The following is a 25,140-nucleotide window of genomic DNA, read 5'->3' as shown; positions in this document are numbered from 1 at the left end:
TGCCATGTTTTAGTCCACTTGCTTAACCTGCCTATATCCTTCTACAAAAATCTTCTAGGAGAAAGTGAGGACTGCAGATGCTGGAGATCAGAGCTGAAAATGTGTTGCTGGAAAAGCGCAGGTCAGGCAGCATCCAAGGAGCAGGAGAATCGACATTTCGGGCATGAGCCGTTCTTCAGGGTTCCTGAAGAAGGGCTCATGCCCGAAACGTCGATTCTCCTGCTCCTTGGATGCTGCCTGACCTGCTGTGCTTTTCCAGCAACACATTTTCAGCTCTACATCCTTCTACAGACTCCTGTCATTTCCCACTGCTTGCCTTCCCCTTATTTTTTGTGTCACCTTCAAAATTTGTAGATTGATGGGACGCACTGAATTACCTTGTAGGACATAGAGAAATGAAGACAGCATGGTTCTGTCTGACTGATCCTACACATTGCCTTTATCTTTAGAGGTTAGGAAAATTCCAATGGACTGATCACCAAAAGGCAAAGCTGCAGAGAAATAAGAAGATATGATTCCTAAGCATTCACTTCTATAGAAACAAATGGGGAACATGATTAGGCTATTCACTCCCATGAGCCTACTCCACCATTCAATAGGATCATGACTGATCCTTTACTTCAATGGCATTTTCTGACTTTCTCCCTATAGCCCTGATGCCTTTAAAATCTAAAAAGAACCTCTCTTTCTTGAACGTTATCAGTGACTTGGCTTAATCAACTTTGAGGTAGAAAATGACAAGTTCACTACGCTCTGAATAAAGAATGTTTTCCTCATCTTAGACCTAAATGGTCTACCTGATATCCTAAGTCTCTGAATCCTGATTCTGGACTTCCCATCCAGAGAAAATATCCTCACTGTATCTAATCTGCCCAGCCCTGTTAGAATTTTATGCTTTACAACCAGAAGCTCTCTCATCCTTCAAAACTCTAGTGAATACAGACTCAGTCAAGCCAATCTCTCCTCCTAGGATGGTCTTGCCATTCCCAATATCAGCTCTGTGAACCTCCTTTGCACTCCCTCCATGGCAAGCTTAACCTTTTTTAGGCAAAGAAACCAAAACTGCATGCTATACTCCAGGTCTTACCAAAGCCCTGTATAACTTCTGTGATACATCCCTACTTCAGAATTCAAATCCACGTGCAATGAAGGCCAATACACTATTAGCCGTCATAAGTGCATGCTGCACCTGCCTCCTTACTTTCATTAACTAGCACACAAAGAAACTCGATCCCTTTGTACATCCACAGTTCTCAATATATCACCATTTAAATGCTACTCCCCTTTCAGTTTTTCAAACTGAGGTGTATAACTTGTTGTATTACATCTGCCATGAGTTTGCCCGCTCACTCAACTTGTCTAAAACATCTTGAAGCCTCGTTGGCTTCTCCTCAACTCAAAATCCTGCCCAGTTTTGTGCCATCAACAAACTTGGAAATATTGTGTTTGGACCTTCATCCAGATCATTAATGTTAATTGCGAAGAGCTGGTCCTCAAGCACTAATCTTTGCAGTACCCCAATAGTCACTTCCTGCCACTCGGAAGAAGACCCAATTTTCTTCACTCTCTGTTTCCTGTCTATCAACCAATTCTTGACCTATATAAATATATTACACCCTGTCTCACGCGCTGCAACATTGCCAACTAACCACTTAAGAGGAACCTTATCAAAAACTTTCCACTGGCTCTCCCTTATTTATTACACTGGTTAAATTCTCAGAAAAACTCTAGCAGATTTGTTAAGCATGTTTTGTCTTTTACAAACACAGGTTTTGTCCAATCCTATTAATGCTTTTCAAATGTTCTGTTATCACGTTTTTTTTGTAACAGACTCAAGCACTTGACATTAGACTGACTGGTCTATAATTATTCATTGTTTCTCCCCCTCCCTTATTACAGTAGTGAGGTTACATTTGCCACCCTCAAATCTGTATGAATTGCTCCAGAGAGACCAGAATTTTAAAGATGATGACCAATTCCCCTTTTTGATCAAAATTTTTGCTCATTGTTTGCGGAATTCTTCAAGCTCCCAATCCTTAGGATTGCTCCTTTTTCTGGAAATTTTGAGTGCCTCTTCATTGGATCTAATACTATCCCTAAATTTATTTTGTAAGCCATGGTTGAAGCACTTTAGTTTCTATATGCTGCCGTCTCGTGGGATACTGCAAGGATTAGTGCTTGGGGCCCATTTCATCACAATGTGTAGAAATGACTTGGATGAAGGAACCAAATGCAACAAACTCCCCTCCTCCTCTGATGCTGCTTGACCTGCTGTGCTTTTTCCAGCTCCACTCTTTACCAACTCTACACACACACACACACATTGGGGTGAAAGCAGCAGAAATTTCATCTCAGCTCATTCATTTCAGTGTAACCTTTTACATTATAGAAGTACAGGACAAACATAGATTCACTCAAAAGTAACAAAAAGCAATTACCAACAGCCAATATTTATACAGCATTTTAAAGGTAATGAAACAGAGCAAGGTGTTTCACAGGAACATTTGAAAACAAAGTATGATGCTGTTAAATATATCGAGATATTGGGCACAATCTTCAAGGCATCAGGGTCTCACCTGCTGGCCTGTTTAGAGAACCATGTTGCCTCTTTACTGGAAGGTTAATGAAATCCCAAGCCAGTCAGGCAGCACCCCTGCAATTAAGACCCAGGGTGTGGATACCTCGCCTAGAAAGAGCTGCTGGACAATCAGAAACTAGTGGACTGTAGAGGTGATGGTTGCTGCAGGAAGAACACTGAACAGATACTCTGGATCATGAAGCCATTCAGGATGCAAATAAGTAATATGGGAAGATAGTGGATTCACAGAAAATGTGAACTGAGGTATCAGCTAACCATTCTATTTCCCAAATGCCCAGGCTCCCATTTCAGTCACCAAATGCCTCTGATGATTGTAAACCACCCCACTACTACCAGAGATGACAAGTCACAGATTTCAGATGCCATGGTGACAACGCTTGCCACAAGATTAATCTAAGGAGCAGTGGGATAGACAGCGGAAGTGATCATTAGTTGGTTAACCAAGGGCCTCAACTGGTTGTTAAGTACGAAAGTCAACATGGGCCTTTAAACTCAAAATAATGCAGGTGGCATCAGGAAGATTGTGGAGTTTAGGTACACCACTATCTTGCCTGATCTAACGCTTTTCCCCAATCTAAGCTCACCATTGGGGAAAGCAGAAGACTGATATTATTTTATGTAGTGATTGGGACCGTGTGGACCTTGTTGACTACAAGGTTCTTGGTTGCCCCAGGTTAACAAGCCCAATCAAGAAAGCCTTGGCTGACCAGTAAACCAGGAGATTAGAATCTCCTCAGCTGAGGACAGACTCCGAGCTGTCCTGTGCGCTAGCAAACAAAGGGTGACTTGGTGACGGGACCCAGTCTCTGTGCAGTTATTTCATGTTAGATGATTAGGGGCGGCACAGTGGCTCAGTGGTTAACACTGCTGCCTCACAGCTCCACGTGTCCTAGGTTCGATTCCAGACTTGGGCAACTGTCTGTGTGGAGTTTGCACATTCTCCCCGTGTCTGCGTGGGTTTCCTCCAGGTGCTCCGGTTTCCTCCCACAGCACCAAAGATGTGCAGGTTAGGTGAATTGGCCATGCTAAATTGCCCATAGTGTTAGGTGCATTAGTCAGAGGGAAATGGGTCTGGGTGGGTTACTCTTCGGAGGGTTGGTGTGGACTGGTTGGGCCGAAGGGCTTGTTTTCACACTGTTGGGAATCTAATCTAATCTAAATGCTTAGTTAAAAGAAGAGATTTTAGGGAATGCTTCAGTGAAGGAGAGTAAGGTGGAGGGGTGTAAGGAGAGAATTTCAGAGTCTGGAGGCTGAAAGATAGACAATAAGCCAACAGTGGAGTATTATTTCCTCCCGTGTTCGAATGCCCCACAAGAGGCCACAGTCAGAGGAGTATAGATTTCTTGACGAATTGGAGGGCTTGAGGATGGTTGCAGAACAAGGAAGGGACAAGGCAATGGAGGAACTAAAAACAAGGTTAAGAAGTTTCAAAGCAAGGGGTGTCAATATGGGTCAGTGAGCATAGAAAAATGACAGTGAAGCAAGACTTGATGTCAGATAAGACATGGGCAGAGTTTTGGATACCTTCATGTTAATGGTGTGTCGCCAAGGTGGAGACTAGCCAAGGCCCTGAGTTTGCTTGGGGTTCTACTAGATGCTCTGGTTTCCTCTCAGTCCAAAGATGTTCAGGTTAGCTGGACTGGCCATGCTAAATTGCCCTGTCGTATCCAGAGATATGCAGGCTGGGTAGATTAGCAATGGTAAATATTGGGTTTCGGGGATAGGGTGGAGGGCTTGGTGTGGCTGAGATGCTTTTCAGAGGGCCTGTGCAGACTTTGGGCACATTTCACGGAGCATCCCAGCCGGGCCTGCAGGGACCAAGCTGACCTCCCAGTCATCGCCCATTTTAAAACCCCCTCCCACTCCCTTTCCAACATGACCATCCTTGGCCTCCTCCATTGCCACTGCGAATCAGACCACAAATTGGAGGAGCAACACCTCATCTTCCGCCTGGGCAGCCTACAACCCGGAGGGCTCAACACGGAGTTCTTCAATTACAAATAGCCTCCCTTTCCATCACCGGATTCCCTTTCCAGCCCTACCCCCTCCGTTCCATTCCTCCGACTGACCTAAATTTGAGGAGATAGACAAATTTTTATTTAACAACAGGTTAAAGGGTGAGAGAAGAGCGCAGGGAAGTGGATTTGAGGCCAAGGTGAAATCATTCATGATTGAATTAAATGACAGAGCAGGCCCGAGAGGTTGAACTGCCTACTCCTATCTAAATTCTTATGTGCTTATGAATGCCATTCTTGAATCAGAAAAATAAAATGCCTATATAGTACTGGATATTAAGTAAGCTTTCTCAAAATGTAGCAACAATGGAGTGAAAACAAGCAGTAAAAAGACATAGCTGGGTGTTAGCGTACACGCAAAAACTAATGCTATGCTTTTGGATGATGCACAAGGAGGACTTGAACAGATGCAGAGACTGTCAAACACTTGAGGCCAGTTTTGTTTAGTACAGAGGTGGGTAGTTCAAGTCAGGAAATGTCCTGTTACCAGCATGTGAGAAGAATTTCAAATCAGACCATCTTTGTTACAGAGTTTGTTTCACTCCAGAGGGAAAAGACCCTGGAAGCAGAGCATTGGCAGCCACAGGTGCAGGAGAACACTGAAGTGTCTTCAACCCAGTTGGTTGAGAAGCTGTTAGGCCCTTGAACCTTCAACCACACCCCACCTGTCTCCATTCCCATGGTCCTTCACATCTTCCATCACAACTCAAACAAATGAACATGCGGTTGGAATTGATTAGTCGACTGATCAGATCAAATGGCTCACCGTCCAATTTCTCATAAATAACTAATGTTTGTCACTGAGTGTCGAAGTAATATTGGTGTAGAAGGTAAGTTGAGTAAAGAAGCTTGGCTTAAAGTTTAAATATTTAATGATCATTGTACTTTTAAACCTCTTTTAGCAAAATTAATGGCTCTTTACTTAAATGCATGTAGTGTTTTGAAAAAAATAATTATATTAATGGCACAAATAGAGGTTAATGTATATAATCTTATAGAGATATGGTTACAAGGAGATCGAAGTTGGGAACTAAATATTCAGTGATATGTGACTTTTTCAAAAGGATAAACAGAAAGGGAGAGGTGATGGGATAGTTTTGTTAGTACAAAATGGAATAAGCATGACAGCATAAAATGATCTTGGATCAAATGATGTAGAATTCATTTTGGTGGAGGTAACCAGGAGATACTGAAGGCGTGTGAAAAAGGTAGTATATTAATCAGGAAACCATCACCATCTTTCAACTTCTATTAGCAACACACAGATTGGGGAAAACCCAAATTGGCAAAGATAGCCACGAGGCAAAATTCAGACACTATTCAGGAGAACTTCCTGGAACTGTATATTGTTGGTCTCTTTCTCAAAGCAAAACTATATTGGCAATGTAAGTGGTCCAGAGAAGTTTTGCTAGAGTGATTTCAATTATGGATGGATTTTCTTATGAGAAGTTGAGTAGTTTGTGCTTGTATTTGTTGAAGTTTAGAAAAATGAGTGGATACCTTATTGAAACATGCAAGATTCTTAGGGGGCTTGATAACATAGATGTAAAGAGGTTGTTTCCCATTTTGTCCAAAGACCAGAGGACATAATCTCAGAATAAGCGGTTCCCTACTTAAGACTGAGACAAGCAGGAATTTCTTCTCCATGGTTAGTAAATCTGCAAATTCTTTACCCAGACAAGGCTGAGTTGTTAAGTATATTCAAGGCTGAGATAGGCAGATGTTTAATCAGTAAGAGAATCAAGGATTTTGGGGATATGGTAGTAAAACAGAATTCAGGATTATTAGATAAACCATGATTTCATTGAATGGTACAGCCCCTATGGACCAAATGGTCTATTCTGTTCCAACACTAATTGCCTTAATGTAATAAACTATTTAACATAGTGTCCATATTAGCAATCTTGTTCTTTAGTATAGTAAAATTATATTGTTTTAAACTGTGAAATCTGTGCATTTTTAAAAAATAATTCAGACAGCCATAAAAAAAATGAAAAATGCTACTTGTCTCTTCTGAGAGCATAACAGGATAAAGATAAATGATTTCCATTGGTCAATGGGCCTCAGACTGTAGGCATAGACTGTAAAAATTAGAACCGCACCTTTTAGGAGTAAAAAGAGCAAACAATTCTATAGCAAAACTGGTCATATAAGTTTGAAACTCTCTTTATCAATGGAAAGTGACACTAGATTTTAGACTTAAATTTGAGACCAACTTATTTAGCCAAATAGATTCAATGGAATGAGGAAAGGCAAGTATATAGAGTTAGGTCAAACGTCAGTCATTAATGACCTCCTGTTCCTATGTGTGAGAAGAACTGCCAGTCTCTGTCTTTTGATCAGCTGCTGGAATTTCTGAGGCCAAAACAAAACACATCCAGTTTGTACTGCCTGCGTTGCTACGTGCATGGATGACAGCCATGTGGCATCACTAACTGCAATTACAGCTATGTTAATAAGGTCATACTGGTTGATACATCTCTAAATCAAACTTCATTTTTGATTAAGTTCTCAGTTAGAAGGTTATTTCACTTGCACTATGTTTCATCTGTTACCACACTTTGGATTTTAAGATTGTTCAAATGAAAACAGAATTAATTGTTAGTCTTACCAATGTTGGGAAGGAATGGTGATTCTTCAACCCAACTGAAGGGATTACAGATGCATCTGATGGCCTTTTAACTGATATTCCTTGCACAGTTTGGTTTTAAATTTTGAAAATACTTTTATAGGATGCAAGCACATTTGGCAAGACATCTATTTGTTATCCATGCCTTATTACCTTCCAACTGAATGGATGACCAAGCCATTTCAGTGGAGAATGAAACTACATTGCTTGGTGTCTGGTGTCACATTCAAACTCGGTAACAATGGCTGATTTCCTTCTCTGAAGGAATGTAGTTAACCAAAGGGATGTTAATGCCAACTGAATATAGTTTCCTGTTCACTATTATGGAGATTAGCTCAACTGAATTTATCTTCCACCAACTGCAATGGCAGAACTTTAACTCATGTCCCCAAAACATTAGCCTGGACCTCTGGAATACTGACCACTGACATTACCGCAATGCCACCATTACTGGTGTTATTTATAATTGCATAATTATGATGCTACTTTAAATTAATTATCACCTTGCACTGAAGATTACATCCAGTAAATACAGCAAAAGATCAGTTGGTGAGAGAAACATGGCTCATTGTCAAGAATGGCTTTCAGCATTCAAATCAATATTTGGCAAAGATCTAAAATTAGTCAAGAAGATAACAGATTTACATTAGTGACAAGAAGCGATACTGAACTATTATGTTACTTGGGCTGTAGGGTGTGAATCTTTGTCTTTATAAAAGAAATTCACATCTTTGAACAGAGTTCCTGAAATATCGTCCGTTGTTCTGTACAGCAGCCTATCTCCAAGCTATCAATATTTTAAAAGCCTGTCTGGTTTCAGCCAGACTATGGAACAGCACAGAGCTAGGGCTGACACAGAAAATAGCTTTGAAACTCAAAACAGAAATGGCTTCTGCTGCAACATTTCATGAACAACAACAACAAACATCACAAAGATAAACTCAATACAAAAATAAAGTCACCTTTTGGTTTTCAGTCAGCCAAACAGACGTGCACAGAAATCCAACATTATGTTTTTGGAGCATTTTTCTTGCTGAAAGCACTAACACTATCCATGTCCAAAGAGATTACAATGCAAAGCTACAGTACAGGACATGACAATACCTAGCTACTATCACACTACAGGTGAGCAATCTATTCTCTATGTTTAAATATACTTCAATTTTGCATTGCAAGTTCTGACATAAATGATTGCTCACTCATCTCCATTAATCAGAGCCAGATTTGCATTCCTGAAGTGGGCATCTTGATTTGGGAAAATTTCCTTACATGGCAGATCAGTTTAAAGGGCCCTGGCAGTCCCAATCTTCAGTCTAGGGAGGGAGGAGCTGGACAGAGGTGGGCCTGCCAATCCCTGAAGCAGATACTGGGAGTGATTAGGGAGGGGGGCACATGGATGCGGAGTGCTGAAGTGGAGAGGTAAGAAGGCTTTCACTAAGAGATGTGATGTGGTTAAAGCTTCTATTACTGGTACTACAATTGCCTGCTCTGACTGACCCTTTAACGTTGTAAAAGAACGAAAAAAAGCTTTTACGGAAGAAGATTTCTGATTTGATGTTTTTCTTTCCCCCTCAGTATTTCAAAACTTGGCATTGTTATTATATGGCTCATTGGTTCTGCACACAGTGCAAACTGGGTCAATGGAAATGGAGGGGCTGGAGGGCACAGAGCAGAGTTAGAATTCACCAGTGTAGTACAATGGAAATCAGGCACAGTTCCCAAACCTGTTACAAATGTGAAAATCCAATTAAACTACCAAATTACCCAATTCTTCCTAATTTTCTAATTCAGTTTAAAAAAAAAATGCACACCTTGTTTATTATATACAAGAAAATAACTTTATTGTAATCAAGCTTCATTTAACCAATGGCAAGACCACAAGTCAAAGTGCACATCTATAAATTCAATGTAAGAGCAAGGGTCGTGAGCCAATACCCTGCATTCCTGACCTGGCAGAGCTCTCTGTAGGATGACCATCTCCTAACGTTCAAATTTTCGTGACATTGGCAAGCTTCATGTATCTTTAAAACTGTGATTTTTCTTAACATTCCCATGCACATGCAAACACATACTCAAAGAGACAAGTCTCAAATACTGTTAGTGAGGCAAATTTCAATTACTTCAATAATGAAATGAGGTTGTGAATACTTTCATTCTGTAGTTGAGGATTTGTCCCTTGAATGAAAGTAGAGATAGAGAGAGAAACACATACGGACAGATAGAGCAAAAGAGACACAGGCACAGAGTGAAAGAGAAAAAAGGAGAGCAGAAAAGAGAAAGAGAAGATGAGAGATGAGAAAGATTCTCTCTCTTTGCAGACTGGATGTTTCTGCTTTATTGTTCATACCAGTCTGTAGCCACCTGTCCAGGAACTGGTCAAATGGTCCTTACTGCACGAGAAAGGAGGTGAAGCAAGTCTGGGTTTGAACATACATTTCAAGAGCTTGCCACATGAAAGAAAGTCATGGAATTATACAGCCCTTCAGCCCACTGCTTCTATGCTGACCAACTAACACCAGACATTTATTAATCCTATTTACCTGCACTTGATCCATTGCCTAATACACCCTGATATTTTCAGTGCTCATCCAGAAACTTTTTAAATGTTGCGAGAATAATTGTCCCCACCATCCTCTCATTCCATATTTTGACCACCATCTGGGTGAACATTTTATTTTCCCCTCAGATCTCCTCTAAACCACATAATCCTCACCTTAAACTTAATGCACTCTGCTCTTAGACACGTCTGCCATGCAGAAAGACTGTCATGATCTACTCTCTCTATGCCTTTCAGAATTTTGCATATTTCAACCAGATCCCCTGCTCCAAGGAAAACAAACTCAGCCTATCCAGTTCCTCCTCATTACAGATATTTCATCCCAGGCAATTGGCAAAATCTTGGTGAGCATTTTCTGCGCCGTCTCTGGTACAATCATGACCCTCTTATAGTGTGATGACCAGAAATGCACACAGCATTCCATCTTTGGCCTAACCAATGTTTTATAAAATTGTAACAATACTCCTTTATTCTGTGCCCCAGTTAATGAAGGATTTAAGCTTGCCAAGGTCACACAAAAAAAATAATAAAACATTTAAAAAAAATTCCAACATCAGGTAATATTAATCCTATGGTGAGCCCTGACAGGTCAGGAAAGCAGGGTGTAAGCTCATGACCCATGCTCTTAACCAGCTTTTCTGGCAAAAATACTTAGCATTGGGAATGGAATGGAAATTCTCACTCAGGTCCTGCTTACTATTTTTAAATGGTCTGGGGCACACACACAAAGACAAGCATACAGTGCATGCACACAATATAAAATTGCCATTTCTCGCTGTTCGTCAAATCTCACAGAACACTACCACAAGAGATTAAAATTGGTCACATCTGATGATGAATGCCTGTGCAGACCCATTGTGAATAGAATTGTCATAAGATGCTGAATGTGTAAATAAAACTCAGTTTGTTTAAAAAAAAATGGCACATAAAGCCTTCAAGCATAGCTCATAAACTGCACCACACAGATGCATACACAAAATTACCTGCATCCCAGACATGTACAGAAATACTGTGATGTTTTGTTGATTTATGATAAGAGGCACTTAATATCTATAACTTAAATGGCAATTAAGCATCACCTCTAAAAGCAGCTAGTTTAAGTTTAGTGTGTTATTATTGTTAAAATGGCAACTGGAAACTAAATTATTTTATTAAACTATTAAAGAAACATCATGAAACCTATCGTTGATCTTACATTAATATGAAATCCTTCATTGTAAATATTCACTGCGTCCACAGCATAGTGGTAGCAGTGAGTTCTGTCAACAAGGTGCACTGCAGCAACTCACCAAGCCTCCTTCAACAACAACTTCCAAAACAGCAACATCCAAGGGAATGGAGCAGATCGTCCTAACCCCAACAGGTAACCCTAACACTATTGCACCAAATTCCCCTGCAAGGGACATGTCATCTACTCTTGGAAACCTTTCACTGTTCAATCAATCATCTGGGTCAAAATTCCAGAAAGGACTGTAGGACCATATAGGACATATTTTGCAGTGATTCAAGGAGGTGTTTCACTACCATCCTTCTCAAGGCCACCAATGAGTGATGAGCAATAAATCCTTGGCAATGTCAGTACATCCAAAATCATTTGTTTAAAAAGCTATACCTTATTAATTTGTTTTAAAAAAATCCGAAGGAGGAATAAGAGTAGGCCATTCAGCCTATCAACTTATGGGTGAACCAATGCAGACTTCAATCTACTTTCCTCCCTGTTCCCCCCAAACCCTAAACTCCCTCAATCAAATCTAACCAATTCAGCCTTCACTAAATTCAAAACCAAACCTCCACTATACACTACAGAAGAAAGTTTTAAAGCCTAATGACCCACTGAGAGAATAAACTTTGTATGTTTGTCTTAAATCAGAAACCCCTTACTCTTAAATCAGGCCTCCTACTTCTGGATTCCACCCTGTCAAATACCCTCAGAAAGTCAAGTGATTCAAATATCATCCCGCAGTCTTTCCTTCCCTAAGTGGCCTGAGTGAACTGAATTGGTTCTAACAATTATCATTGAAACTTTCATGATCATCATTATTGAGACTTCAGTTACAGGTTTTATTAGTCAAATTTAAATTCCACCGATGGCTGTTAGGGGATATATAAACCAGTTTTCCCAGCACATAGCCAGAGCCTCTGGAGTTCTTCTGAGGTTGCCGCAATGCTTCTGTCTGATGATTACGATCCTTCAATTTATGTTATTTTACACCTTGACATGAACATTTCTTACTTTGTCCCATGAAATAATTTCATTATTACAGGCATCTAGAGCAAAGAAATGGATTACTTCTCCATCCCATCACACCCTATTGATCTCTTTATGAATTATTTAGCTTAGCCAGTATTCAGGGCATTTATTTTCACTTGTCAATTATTTGGACTGGTTCAGTTGCTGCAAACTAATTTTAAGAGTTTTCTTTTTAAAAAACAGAAAGAAGAATGGTTGACGTGCAACCCAAATCACAACAACCATCAGCATACTTCACAATGCCAGTTTTAAATAGCTGGCAATTTCTAGACTACGGGATGGGAAAAAGAGCAATGTTAGAGTAGCTCACTTGAGCCACTGAATCATATAATCGACAGGCAGCACATTTTGAAAGCTACCATAGTAAGAAGAGATTTGTAGTTGGCTGTGATAAACATTACCTGGGATATATGAGAGACTGAGTCATGAGGGAATTCTAACTTAGAATCCCTATAGTATGGATGCAAGCCATTCAGCCCATTGAGTCCACACTGAACCTCTGAAGACCATCCCTCCTAGACCCACCCTCTATCCTATAACCCTGCACATATCTGGACACTATGGGCAATTTAGCATGGCCAATCCACTTAACCTGCACATCTTTGGATTGTGGGAGGAAACCAGGGCACCCGGATGAAACCCACACTGATACAGGGAGAATGTGCAAACTCCACACAGACAGTCACCTGAGCTTGGAATCACCTGGGTCCCTCGTGCTGTGAGGCAGCAGTGCTAACCACTGAGCCACTGTGCTATCCCAATGGTTACTGATGGGGGGTGGGGGGGAAGAGAACGGGGCAGGGGGGAAAAACGAGGGTGAAGAGGAAGGAGGTGGGGATGTGGGTATCAAGACATTAATCAGCAGGCTAATGTGGGACACATATTCAAATACAAAAGAGGATTCTATATAACCACAGGTATCTACAGATGCCGTTCAATTCCATGTGTGTTAATCAATGGGTCTTCTGTGACACAATAGCCGACTTAACAGCTGTCAGCCACAATGTGGAACTCTTTTCTGATCAACTCCCCCGATAGCTTTTGAGTAAATGTCAAGTATTGCACAATAAGCAGTCCCCAGGTGTGGAGTACCTCCAGTTCTCCACAAAAAAAAAATCAAAACTCGGGGGGGGGGGTCCAGGTAAGTAGACATTGCATGAGGGTAGGGATCAAAATGGAATATGGGTCAGACTGAATGCTCAGTGGGCACCCTGGGGGTTCAGTAATGTTTCTAATTGACCTTAATGATGCTGGTCTTGCTGGTCATTAATGACTTGCTGGTCTGATGAAGTCAAGTTCACGTACGAGTACACGCTAGGGAGAAGAGGTGGAATCGTAAGAGACAATTTAGAAATTGTAGAAAAGTTGGACAAGATGGGAGATGAGATTTAACACCGACAACTGAAACTTGTCAAGCAAGGAGGGAGCAACGCACTCTCCATGCATGTCGCGGGGACAGCACAAGATGAAACAGAATTTTAAAAAAAACACGATACGTGCAACCAAAACAGGGCAATCCACAAAAGGCATCTGGATATTAAAATACATGGTCCCAGAGTCTCAACACAGCTGCAGTGTGCTCTAGTCACGCTGCATCTTGCATACAGCATACAGTTCTAGTTAACTGTACACATTCAGTGCAGAGAAAAGCTGTCCGTTTCCTGCCTGGAATCGGGGCCCAGAGTGAAGTGGGAAATGCTGGAAAAGAATTCCAGCCTGCGACGGAAATGCTTCAGGAGGTGGTTCCAAGATCGTCAGGGTGATTGCAAAACGTTAACCCACAGCCGAACTCCGAGAGAGAAAGTGGACATCGTGTTAGGGGTAAGGGAGGGGGGTGGTAAGTGAGCTTCGGAAACAGCAGAAGAGAGGGTAGAAATAATTCAAATCGAGAATCAGTGATGCATCTCTGATGAGCCCAGGACCGTCCCATCCTTAATATTTCTTGTGACCTGCTGAAATGCCTGCAGCGTCTCTCCTCAATCTCCCTTGATTCACTGCCCACTCCTCAGCCACTTCCTTCCAACTATCCGCCAGTTCTGGACTTCGGTGAGACTTCTCACTGTCATCGCCTCCCCCCTCTCGCCCCCTCTTCCTCCAACGCTGGGACCCTGCAGGTCAGTGACACTAACAGGCGAGAAGACTTGCTGCACACATCCAGGACAGCCGGGGGTCAAGGGCTAAATCTTGAAATGGTCAGCCCAGCTGATATGGAATGAACACTGCTACCAAAGTAGATAAGGCGAAGGTAGTGTGCTGAGAGAGGGAGTGTGTTAGTTCAAGAGAGAGACACACACAAAGAATATTGCAGGTAGAGCCCAAACTAAATTGTTGACGGCGGTCCCACTCAATGACTGACTCGAGCAAGATCAAATTAATTATTTTCACGGCATTTTACGTGTCGAGATTTTATAATCAACATTTTCCGAGGTGCAGCAGCAGCAGCAGCAAATTGCTCCTGTTCACATCAGCTTTCTCCTCCTTGATTCTGGGAGCCGGGGTCAGGGACATTGGGGTCAAATCTCCAGCGGCAACGACTGGACTTCAGCAATAGCGACCCCCAAGCCGACTGAAGGCATTGGGAAGCCACTCTCAAACCGGACCCAGGCAAGAAGCTGCGACGCGGATCACTCCGGGACTAAATAATAAATGATTTCCGCAACGATTCCGCAAACATCCCGGGGGGGGGGGAGCGGAAACTCGAACCCCTTCTCTCCCACCCCCACCAGCTTAAAAAAAAGCATCTCATTGTCAAATCAAGCCCCACACTCTCTAAAACCTCAGAGTTCCCAGATTTCCTCGAAGGAATCCGATTCAACCTGCTCAACCCTCAACAATGACATTGTTGCATTCATCAGCGTTCTGTAGCGCCGGAGGGTTTGAGGGATGAAGTGAGGCGGGAATTCGCAGCCAATGCACTGCCTCTTGGAGGAAGGGAAAGGTGTTGGGAATAAAGAGGCACGGCAGGAATGAAGCTTTGCATTCCTGATGTCAGACCCCGCAGCCGCTTTGGTGCAGAGAGTCAGAGCTGCAGCCGCTGTCCCCTACCTGAGTGGCTTTGTGGAATTGCTTCTTCAGTCCTGCCACAGACATGGTTCCCGTTCAAAGGAAGCGGTCCTGGATAGCCGCCTATTTGGAAATAGGTTTATTCTCGCCTCCCTTGCAGCTCCTTCTCATCTCACTCCAGGATTAAATTACTATCTGCAAAACCAGGATATCCGGACCCAACCTGACGTCAGCTTCTCTTAAAGAGACAGTCACGTTTCGTCAGTGTTGATGAATTAATCCGCACTGACAGCTAAAAATAGAGGCAAGCTATTTTTGTACTGTCATTACTTCCAGCGGTGCACAATGCTTGGTGTCTCTATTGTATAGACATGGATACTGTATGCAATCGCACATACGCATATAGGTCGAAACATTGAGAGAGCTATCCCACAGGAGAAAGTGAGGGCTGCAGATGCGGGAGATCAGAGCTGAAAATGTGTTGCTGGAAAAGCGCAGCAGGTCAGGCAGCATCCAAGGAACAGGAGAATCGACGTTTCGAGCATAAGCCCTTCTTCAGAGCTATCCCACAGTCTAGCCGAGCAACTAACTGTTGTAGTAAAACTCATTGAACCTGACCATCAGAAGTGATGGCACCGTGCTATGGGGTCAAGACAGTGTGCCTCTACGAGTTATAGAAATATATTTAGGACCCCATGAAATCTCACGACGTTAGATGAGGTTTGACAAGGAGACCTCCTGTTGATTACACTTAGCACCCATACAATCTACCCCTCACGCAGCCCTCCTCCCCCATGTTGAATGTCAGACGAAAGATATGCTGCAGGTAGAGGGGCCCCAGAATGTGGTAAAATTGGGTGGTAAAATTCTAACAACAGCATTGACGAAAATGGCCCAATCCTGAAGGAGATAGAAACCAGATTGGATTTAGCTAAAGTGAGAGAAACAACAAGAGGAAAACATCTACCTGTCCACACCTTCACCCCTCCACTTCACTTCATAGAAAATGAAAAGAACCCCAGGTAACACAACACAAACATTGTTGTTATACATTAAACATTTATATTGAAAATTGATCTGCCCATGATGCTATTGGTCAGAGTGACACCACACCGTCATTGCAGTGACAAAGTCCCATCTTCACATTGAGGATGTGGCTGTACAGGACATTGGTTAGGCCACTTTTGGAATATTGCATGCAATTCTGGTCTCCATCCTATCGGAAAGATGTTGTGAAACTTGAAAGAGTTCAGAAAAGATCTCCAAGGATGTTGCCAGGGTTGGAGGATTTGAGCTATAGGGAGAGGTTGGATAGGCTTGGCCTGTTTTCCCTGGAGCATCGGAGGCTGAGGGCTGACCTTATAGAGGTTTATAAAATCATGAGGGGCATGGATAGGATACATAGACAAAGTATTTTCCCTGGGATTGCGAAGTCCAGAACTAGAGGGCATAGGTTTAGGGTAAGAGGGGAAAGATATAAAACGAACCTATGGGGCAACGTTTTCATGCAGAGGATGGTATGTCTATGGAATGAGCTGCCAGAGGAACTGGTGGAGGCTAGTACACTTGAAACATTTAAAAGGCATTTGCTTGGGTATATGAATAGGAAGGGTTCAGAGGAATATGGGCCGTGTGCTGGCAGGTGGGACTAGATTGGATGGGGATATCTGGTCAACATGGACGAATTGGACCAAAAGGTCTGTTTCCGTGCTGTATATCCCCCATTCTGTTGTGCATCTCCACCACCATGTTAAATGGAATAGATTCAGAACAGATCAACAGCACAAAACAAGGCACTGTGAACCATTGTTGACAGCAGAATTGCAACCAACCACAATCTGTACATTCATGGCCTGGCATATCTCACTACCATTACCATCAAACCAGTGGATCAACTTTAGTCAATGAAAAGTGTAAGAGATTTTGCCAGTAGCAATGCCAGTTATATCTAAGAAAGAGTTTTCAACTTGTCCAAGTTGTAATACAGGAATAGATACAGGCTAAACAGCAGAGGGAACATTCAGAGACAGATTCAAGCACCCAATATTAAAGCGATCAGATCAAAGCTCTGTACTTCTGTCACATACAGGAATGAACATGCCTAATTATTTCCAAAGAAGAGTTGTTTGGTTCAAAATGTTAACTTTGTTTCCTTCTTCACAGATGCTGTTGGACTTGTTCAGTTTTTCCAGCAATTTGTTTTATTTAGTTCGAATTTACAACATACAGCAGTACTTTCCTTTTATTATAGGCATTGCCCAATTAAATGACAAAAAAAGGAAGAAGCTCCACAAAAACACTCCATCAGTATTAGACAGTCGAGCATGTGAGTGTGAAAAACAAGGTTGAATTGTTCACAACTATCTCCAGTCAGAAGTGCAAATGGAAGATCCATCTTGACCTTTTCCTGAGGTTCCTATAAAAAAAAAGGGCAGGGTGCATTAAATACAGGAAAGTCAATGACATTGACAAAATTTCAGGAGTAGTACCAAACACTTGTGATGTAGAAATAGCTTTGTCCTTAGCTAAGTCATTCCAGTGCTGGACAGCTAGAACACTGGCATCTATTTGGCATTATGAACAATTGCCCAGAATGTTCTGTCCACAAAATAAAAGCAGAGTAAATCTAACACAACCAAATACTGAACTATCAGTTTATTCTCAACCATTAGCAAAGTTGAGAAAGGTGTTAATGAGGTTGGATTGTGTGAAAACTGATGCTGTGCTTTCTGATGATGTTGCTGAGGGGCAGCATGCAGATAAAAATGGACAGAGCAAGGATAGATCCTTGGAGAACACTAGAAGGAATTGTGCAGAAGTGGGAAGACAAGTTGTGACTGTTATTTCCAATAACTTGGTCATGGAAACTCAATTTGGCCCTCACAAGGGCGGCAATCCTAAAGCTGAAAATGTGTTGCTGGAAAAGCGCAGCAGGTCAGGCAGCAAGCAAGGAACAGGATAATCGACGTTTCGGGCATAAGCCCTTCTTCAGGAATTCCTGAAGAAGGGCTTATGCCCAAAACGTCGATTCTCCTGTTCCTTGGATGCTGCCTGACCTGCTGCGCTTTTCCAGCAACACATTTTCAGCTCTGATCTCCAGCATCTGCAGTCCTCACTTTCTCCAGCAATCCTAAAGCCCTAGAATTCAGCTTTATTTTCTATCTTGGATCAACGCTGTAATGAGGACTGGCCCCAAAAGGTCCTGGTGGAAACCAAGCTGAGCATCAGTAATTGGGTAACAAGTTATTGGTGGGTAAATGGTGTTGGATATTACTATCCTCACTTTCCATCCCACCAGTCTCTGCATTCAAATGATCATCCTCCACCATTTCTGCCACCTCCAGCAGGAAACCAGCACTAAACATATCTCCCCTTTCTCTTTACTGTCAGCAGCCCCCAGAGATATTCCTTCTGTGACACCCAGGTCCCTTCTTCCATCCTCACATTTCCACAACAATCCAAACACACACTCAATGCCCCGTCACAGCATCTTCCCATACAAAAACATAAAGTGTAATATTTACCCATTTCCCTTCTTTTATCCTCATTGTCCATAGTCCCAAACACATGTTCCAAGTAAAACAACATTTTACTTGTACTTCTTTCAGTCTAATTTACCATATTCACTGCTCACAATGTTGTCTCTTTTATATTGGCAGGAGCAAACACAGACTGGCTAAAGTACAGAAAGCCTTGCAGAATAAATCAGCTTTGCTTGGAGGAATGAACCTGACCTTCTAGTTGCTAGCCAGTCTAACAAACCACTTTGCTGCCCTGTTCACGTTTGCATCCTGGGTCTGCTACAATGTTCCAACGAAGCTCAGTGTAAGCTCACCTCATTTTCCATTCAGGCAGTTTAGGATTTTCATATCTTCAGAGTTTGACCTCTGTCCTCCATTCTTCTTACATTCCCTCAAAAACCATAATTTCCAGATGTGTCTTGTTGGCTTTGTACTCAGCAGAGTAGACCCACTTTCTCATTTCCACACCTTCACAAACTCATTTTACATCTCTATCTCTCCTTTACCACTATTTGCACTGCTGCTGTGTTTTGCTGTGAGCACCCTCACAGTCTGTTTGACTCACAACAGCATGCAAACCACCATTTCCCATTTCAACTCTTTTCACTTCTGAAGAAAAGTCCATAATGGACTTGAAACATTAACTCTGTTTCTCTCACTAGAGATATTGTCAGTTTGGCTGAGTTTCTCTGGCATTTTCTATTTTCATTGGAACAGACAGGGAGCAGAGACTTTCTGAATGCAGGGCTTTAAAAATAAGAATTAGATTTAGCTTTTAATTCTTAATCACTGATCAATATCCACGTACTTCAAGCCAGCTGCAGAGAAGGATTGATTGAAACACTCAAAAGGTTCTCTGCTACTGTTTCAAACTAAAATGTTTTGATCTATTTTAAAGCTTCTAACTTCTTGGTTTTAAATATTCAACTTCAAAAACCTTTAAGCTACCATCACACTTTCAGATAGAAATTATTGTGGAGCATTTCACTGCAAGTCAGTTTGCCAAGTCAATCTGTGGAAGGTGTTCAAAACTGTTAATAAATTCAGCAGACAATCATTAAAGAATACCAAATTTTGTTTTATTAACATCTGCACATCCAAATATTTCTAGAAAATTTCCTTAAACATATTCAACTTTAATAAGAGGATGGGTCAGGAATATTTTAATCCAACTGAAAAGGAAAAGCCTACTACCTGTGACTGAACTTTGATTTCCATCCAGATAACAGCAGAATATCAATTTGGTTTCCCCAAAGTTGTTGAACTCACAGCTCTGTGTACTGGTCTATTCAGGAACCACCATGAAACAGTTTCCAATTTCCACAAAGACAGAGAAGGATCTGAGAACAATTATTGTGAATGGGTTGTCAAGTTAGCAGAAAGACAAATGTGATCAAAAAAAGCTTCAAAGTAATTGTGTGCAGTAATGGTTAGGATCCTAATTGTTAAATCTGTTTAATCATTTTCAGAGGGAGATGAGAATCCCACATGCTCCAGGCAACAAGAGGTGATGATGCAGATCAAGACAATTCCAACCCTGACTGAAACTTAACAGTGAAGCAGATCAGACCAAGACACAGTGGAAGTCAATAATAGCAAAGAATATCTCAAATTTACTCCATTTTTTTCTCAAATATGTTGAGAATTTTATAATAATTTGTGCCTAAATTGATCTGTGACATTAAAGGCACTCCTGAAAAACACATTCTGCTTCAAACAATTCCAAGCTTCTCTAAGGAAAGATATACTGGAATTGTAGGCAGTCCAGAGAAAGTTCACTGGCTTGATTCCAGATATGGAGGGAGTTTCTTATGAAGAAAGGTTGAGTAGGTTGGGCCTGTACTCACTAGAGCTTTGAAGAAGCAGAGGAGATCTTCTTGAAACAGGGTAGATGAGTAAAGGTTTTTAAACTTGTGAGAAAACCTAGGACCAGAGGGCATAATCTCAGAGGAGTCATCCAATCAGGGCAAAGGTGAGAAGGATCTTATTCCACAGTGGGTAGGAATCTGTAGGACTCTTTACTGCTGAGGGCCATGTATTAAGTGTATTCAAAGCCAAGATAAATGGATTTCTCACGATAAAGGGAATTGAGGTTGATAGTGATAAGGCAGAAAAGCAGAGTTGAGGATTATCAGCTCACCCATGATCTCATTCAATGGCAGAACAGACTCGATGGGCCAAATGGCCTAATTCTGCTCCTATGTCTTATGGTCTGTGTTACCATTTGAGTCTGGATCTTATCTCAGTTTTAGAAGTGTTATGATGCTTCATTAATACCTTTCCTCCATCATAAAGTCAGAAGTGGAATATTCACTGATGATTGCACAATGTTCAGCACCATTCGTGACTCCTCAGATACTGAAGCAGCCCATTTTCAAATGCAACAAGATCTGGACAATATCCAGGCTTGGGCTGACAAGTGGCAAGTAACATTCATGCCACAAAAATGCCAGGGAATGACCATCTCCAATAAGAGACAATCTAATCACCACCTCTTAACATTCAATGATGTACCATCAATGAATTCCCCCATGAACAACATCCTGAGGGTTACTATTGACCAGAAACTCTACTGGACTCAACACATTAGCACAGTAATGACAAAAGCAGGTAAGAGGTTCAGAACACTGTGGGGAACAACACAGCTCTTGACTCCCCAAAGCCTGTCCACTATCTACAAGGTACAAGTCAGGAGTGTGATGGAATACTCCTCATTTGTCTGTATGGATGCACTCCAACAATAGTGAAGAAGCTTGATACCATCTAGGACAAAGTATGCCGCTTAATTGGCATGACATCCGTAAGCATTCATTCCCTCCACCACCAACGCTGAGTAACAGCAGTGTGTACTATCTACAAGATGTACTGTAGAAGTTCACCAAAGATCCTTAGACAGCACCTTCAAATCCACAACCACTTCCATCTAGAAGGTGAGGGCAGAAGATGGGATCACTACAATTTGCAAGTTCCCCTCCAAGCCACTCACCATCCTGACTTGAAAATATATCATTGTTCCTTCACTGTCACAGGATCAACATCCTGGAATTCCCTCCTTAAGGGTATTGTGGGTCAGCTTACAGAATGTGGATTACAATGGTTCAAGAGGGCAAATCATGACTGCCTTCTCAAGGGCCACTAGGGACAGGCAATAAAATGCTTGCCAGCCAGCATTGTCCACATCCCATGAGTGAATAAAGAAAAAAAATACAGTTAGTCTTGGCTTTGTCTGCAGAAATTTAATTTTATTGCAAAGAAAGGTAGTCAATTAATGAAATAAAATTGTCTTCACAGATACGACATTTACTTTACCTTAACCTACATAAAAAAATAACACTCACATTATCAAGGTTTGGTTGAAAATCCTACAGTTCTTTTGAGACTAGATCATATATTTTGTTGATTATACATAACATGTTTAATAGAAAATATCAGTGAAAGATGAATTAATTTAAGCAGGTTTTGGAGAATGGAGACAATACATTTAATTTACACATATTTCACTGTGCACACATTTAGAGAGCAAAACATTGTGCAAACTTCTAAGCTTGTTTATTTCAACAGAGTTTGCCTGTTGATTTGGTTGATTTGGCACTGATAATGTAACTAATTGGGGAATGTGCCGTGTCCTGACATCTGAACCAGGAGACCTAAGACCAAGCCCCACCTGCTCCAGAGGGTTGTAATCATATCTCTGAATGGCTTATTTCAAAATATCAAGCAGTACCAGAAAACAACTGCTGGATCGCAGCAAACAGCCCATGACATTGGCACCAACAGTGCTATTTTACTTGTAATGCCAGAGATTATATGTCACACCAATAAGACAACCTATATGTTGAAAGTCCCCAGGCACTTCACATGAATGATATCAGGTCAAATTTGAGACTGATCTTCATCTGAAGCTATTAAGACATAAAAAAATTATTTTGGCAAAAAGTGTTGATTTTAAGAATGAAAGCAGGATAGAAACATATGGGTTCAGGGGAAGAAAATCCAGATCTTAGGACCCAAGCAATCATTAATGGCAAAGTGACTAAAATCAGGAATAAGCAAGCAGGCAGAGCTGGAGGAAGGCAGAGACCCTGGTGTGAGGCTAAAGGATGCTATAGAGATAGAGAGTAGTGAGATCATGGGGCATCTGAAAGCAAATGTGAGAATTTTAAATTGAGATGTTGATAGATTGTGAGCCAGTTATGTCAGCGAGCATGCAGGTGATAGGAGACTAGAACTCAGTCAGAAGAATACAAAGGAATATTTGTAAACCTTGAAGTCTGGAAGAGTTATATTGGAGTGAATTAGGAGATTGCCTGATGACATCTATGTATCTATTTCACCTTTTTATTTGCATGGAGATAAAGTAACTTTTAATATTTTCAGAGTGACAGCTTTAAAGAGCACTTTAGTTACATTTCATACTGCCCTGGAAATTCTAAAATACCAGTGGGATGGTAACTTTGTATGTTTAACAGGAATGTGGGCTACATAATTCCCAGTCTTCCAAGATGGGGCGACATGTACCTACAATAATGTTAGATGTGATAAGACTGCATCTTTTCAGTTACTTTATTTAGGACTGTGGACTTAAAAAAGAATTACTGCTTCAAACTAAGGAAACTGCAAAACAGGTGGCTGCAGTTTTAATAAGCATGTTTACTGGAAGGAATGGCCTAGTGGCATTATCGCTGTACTGTTAATCAGAGACCCAGATCATGTTCTGCTGACCCTTGTTTGAATCTCATCATGTCAGATGGTGGAAATTGAATTCAATAAATATCTGGAATTAAAAGTCTTTGACCATGAATCCATTGTTGATTGTCGGGAAAACCCCAACTAGTTCACGAATGTCCTTTAGGGAAGGAAAACTTACCATTCTTATCTGGTCTGGCCTACATGCGACTCCAGATCCACAGGAAATGCTGGCCTGGCCAGAGAACCCTCATCCTGTGAATTAATGAGTTAAAAAAAACATTGTGAGTAGTATACAATGTTGCCTTTTCCTGTTAGAGTGAGAGCAAAAATATATAGAGTGGAGCTGATGGGTTCCAAACTAAGGCTTAGTTGCTTGGCAACGGTGTTCTGATTTGCTCCTGATGAGGTGACCATGTCTTGTATGGGACCAGTGCAGCAGAGTCATTGAGACTGTAATGAGAAAGCAACAAAAATCCTGATTTCTGTTTGGAGGTACCAGAAAATCTACAGTAATAGTTAGCTGGCTTCTATTCACTGCCTTAAATTCCCAACTGAAGGAGGAATAAAATGCCTTCAAAGACTGTGAAAGGATGCCTACTCAACCAGTGAGCAAATGTAAGTATGCAAATAAACTTGTGGCATTATCAAAAATTAAAGAGAAGTGAAAGAAGCCAACTAGTCGAATCCTGATGACCCAGCTAGTGCTATGAACTGTTTCCCCTGAATTTTTTTCCGTTTTCCAACTAATATCTGTATATTGTCTGAATGGGGAAGGGCTAGAATTTAGAAATAATTAGCGTTCAAATTACAGCAATTTGTAATTCATTTCTCCAATTCAGATCCAGACATAGTCCATGTCCAAATGCAACAAGATCTGCACCATATTCAGGGGTGGGCTGGTAACATTCATGTCACGCAAGTGTCAAGCAATACTATCTCACATAGGAGAGAATCTAACATTGAAATTCAGTATTACTGCATTAGTAAGTCAACAATTATAAACAAACTGGGGGCTACCATTCCCCACAAACTGAAATGGACTGGCCATATAAGTAATGTGACTACAAGAGCAGGTCAGAGGCTAGGAATCCTCAGCAAATAAGCATGTCAAAAGCCTGCTCCAAAGCCTGGACACCATCTACAAGCTACTAATTAGAAGGGCATTGGAATACTCCATACTTGCTTGGATGAGTGCAGTTCTGACAACTCTTAAGACATTTGACACCATCCATAACAAAGCAGTCTGCCTGATTGGCACCAATTCACAAAAATTCAATCCCTCCGCCATTAACACTCAGTAGCAGAACAACAAGATGCATTGGAGAAATTCACCAAAGATCCTGAGACAGCATTTTTCAAATCCATGACCCTACCATCCAGAAGGACAAGGACAGCAGATAAATATGAACATCACCACCTGCAAGTTCACCTCCAAACCACACAGCACCCTGACTTGGAAATATATGGTTGTTCATTCAGTGTTATTGGGTCAAAATCTTGGAACTTCCTCCCTAATGGCATTGTGGGTCTACTTATTGTAAATGAACTACAGTAGTTAAAGAAGGCAGCTCATCATTTTCTCACAGTCAGTCAACGAAGATTGGCAATAAATGCTGACCCAGGCCACTACCCACATCTCATCAATGAATTTAAAAACAGTCAATTTCTTGTTAATTATAGAAGCCCAGTGACTGCATACTTTTAGCCTGAGTTTGTTAGTCAAGTAAATTGGAGACTTTGGATAGTTTGACTAAACGTTTCATGACAATTCTGGGATTGGTGGGGCACAACACTCCTTGTGGGTCATGACAGTTAGACCAGAAAATACGATGTCGTTTTCAACTTTTTTTAAATTCATTCGAGGAACATGGGATAT

At 41.4% G+C, this 25,140-nt stretch overlaps 1 protein-coding gene across 1 annotated transcript in view; it reads right to left on the bottom strand.

Annotated features, from left to right (window-relative positions):
- Positions 1–15,355, bottom strand: part of LOC122563656 (endophilin-A1-like) — a 162,927-nt gene extending 147,572 nt beyond the window's left edge. Inside the window, exon 1 of the mRNA XM_043717682.1 lies at positions 15,097–15,355. Within this exon, the coding sequence (XP_043573617.1) occupies positions 15,097–15,141 (45 nt within the window). The 5' untranslated portion in view covers positions 15,142–15,355. The remainder of the gene's footprint in view (positions 1–15,096) is intronic.
- Positions 15,356–25,140: the final 9,785 nt, after the last annotated feature.

The sequence above is a fragment of the Chiloscyllium plagiosum genome, chromosome 2 (genome assembly GCF_004010195.1).
Source record: "Chiloscyllium plagiosum isolate BGI_BamShark_2017 chromosome 2, ASM401019v2, whole genome shotgun sequence".
Classification (NCBI taxonomy): domain Eukaryota; kingdom Metazoa; phylum Chordata; class Chondrichthyes; order Orectolobiformes; family Hemiscylliidae; genus Chiloscyllium; species Chiloscyllium plagiosum.
Note: the sequence above shows the minus strand (reverse complement) of the source record. Positions and strands in the feature narration are given on the sequence as shown.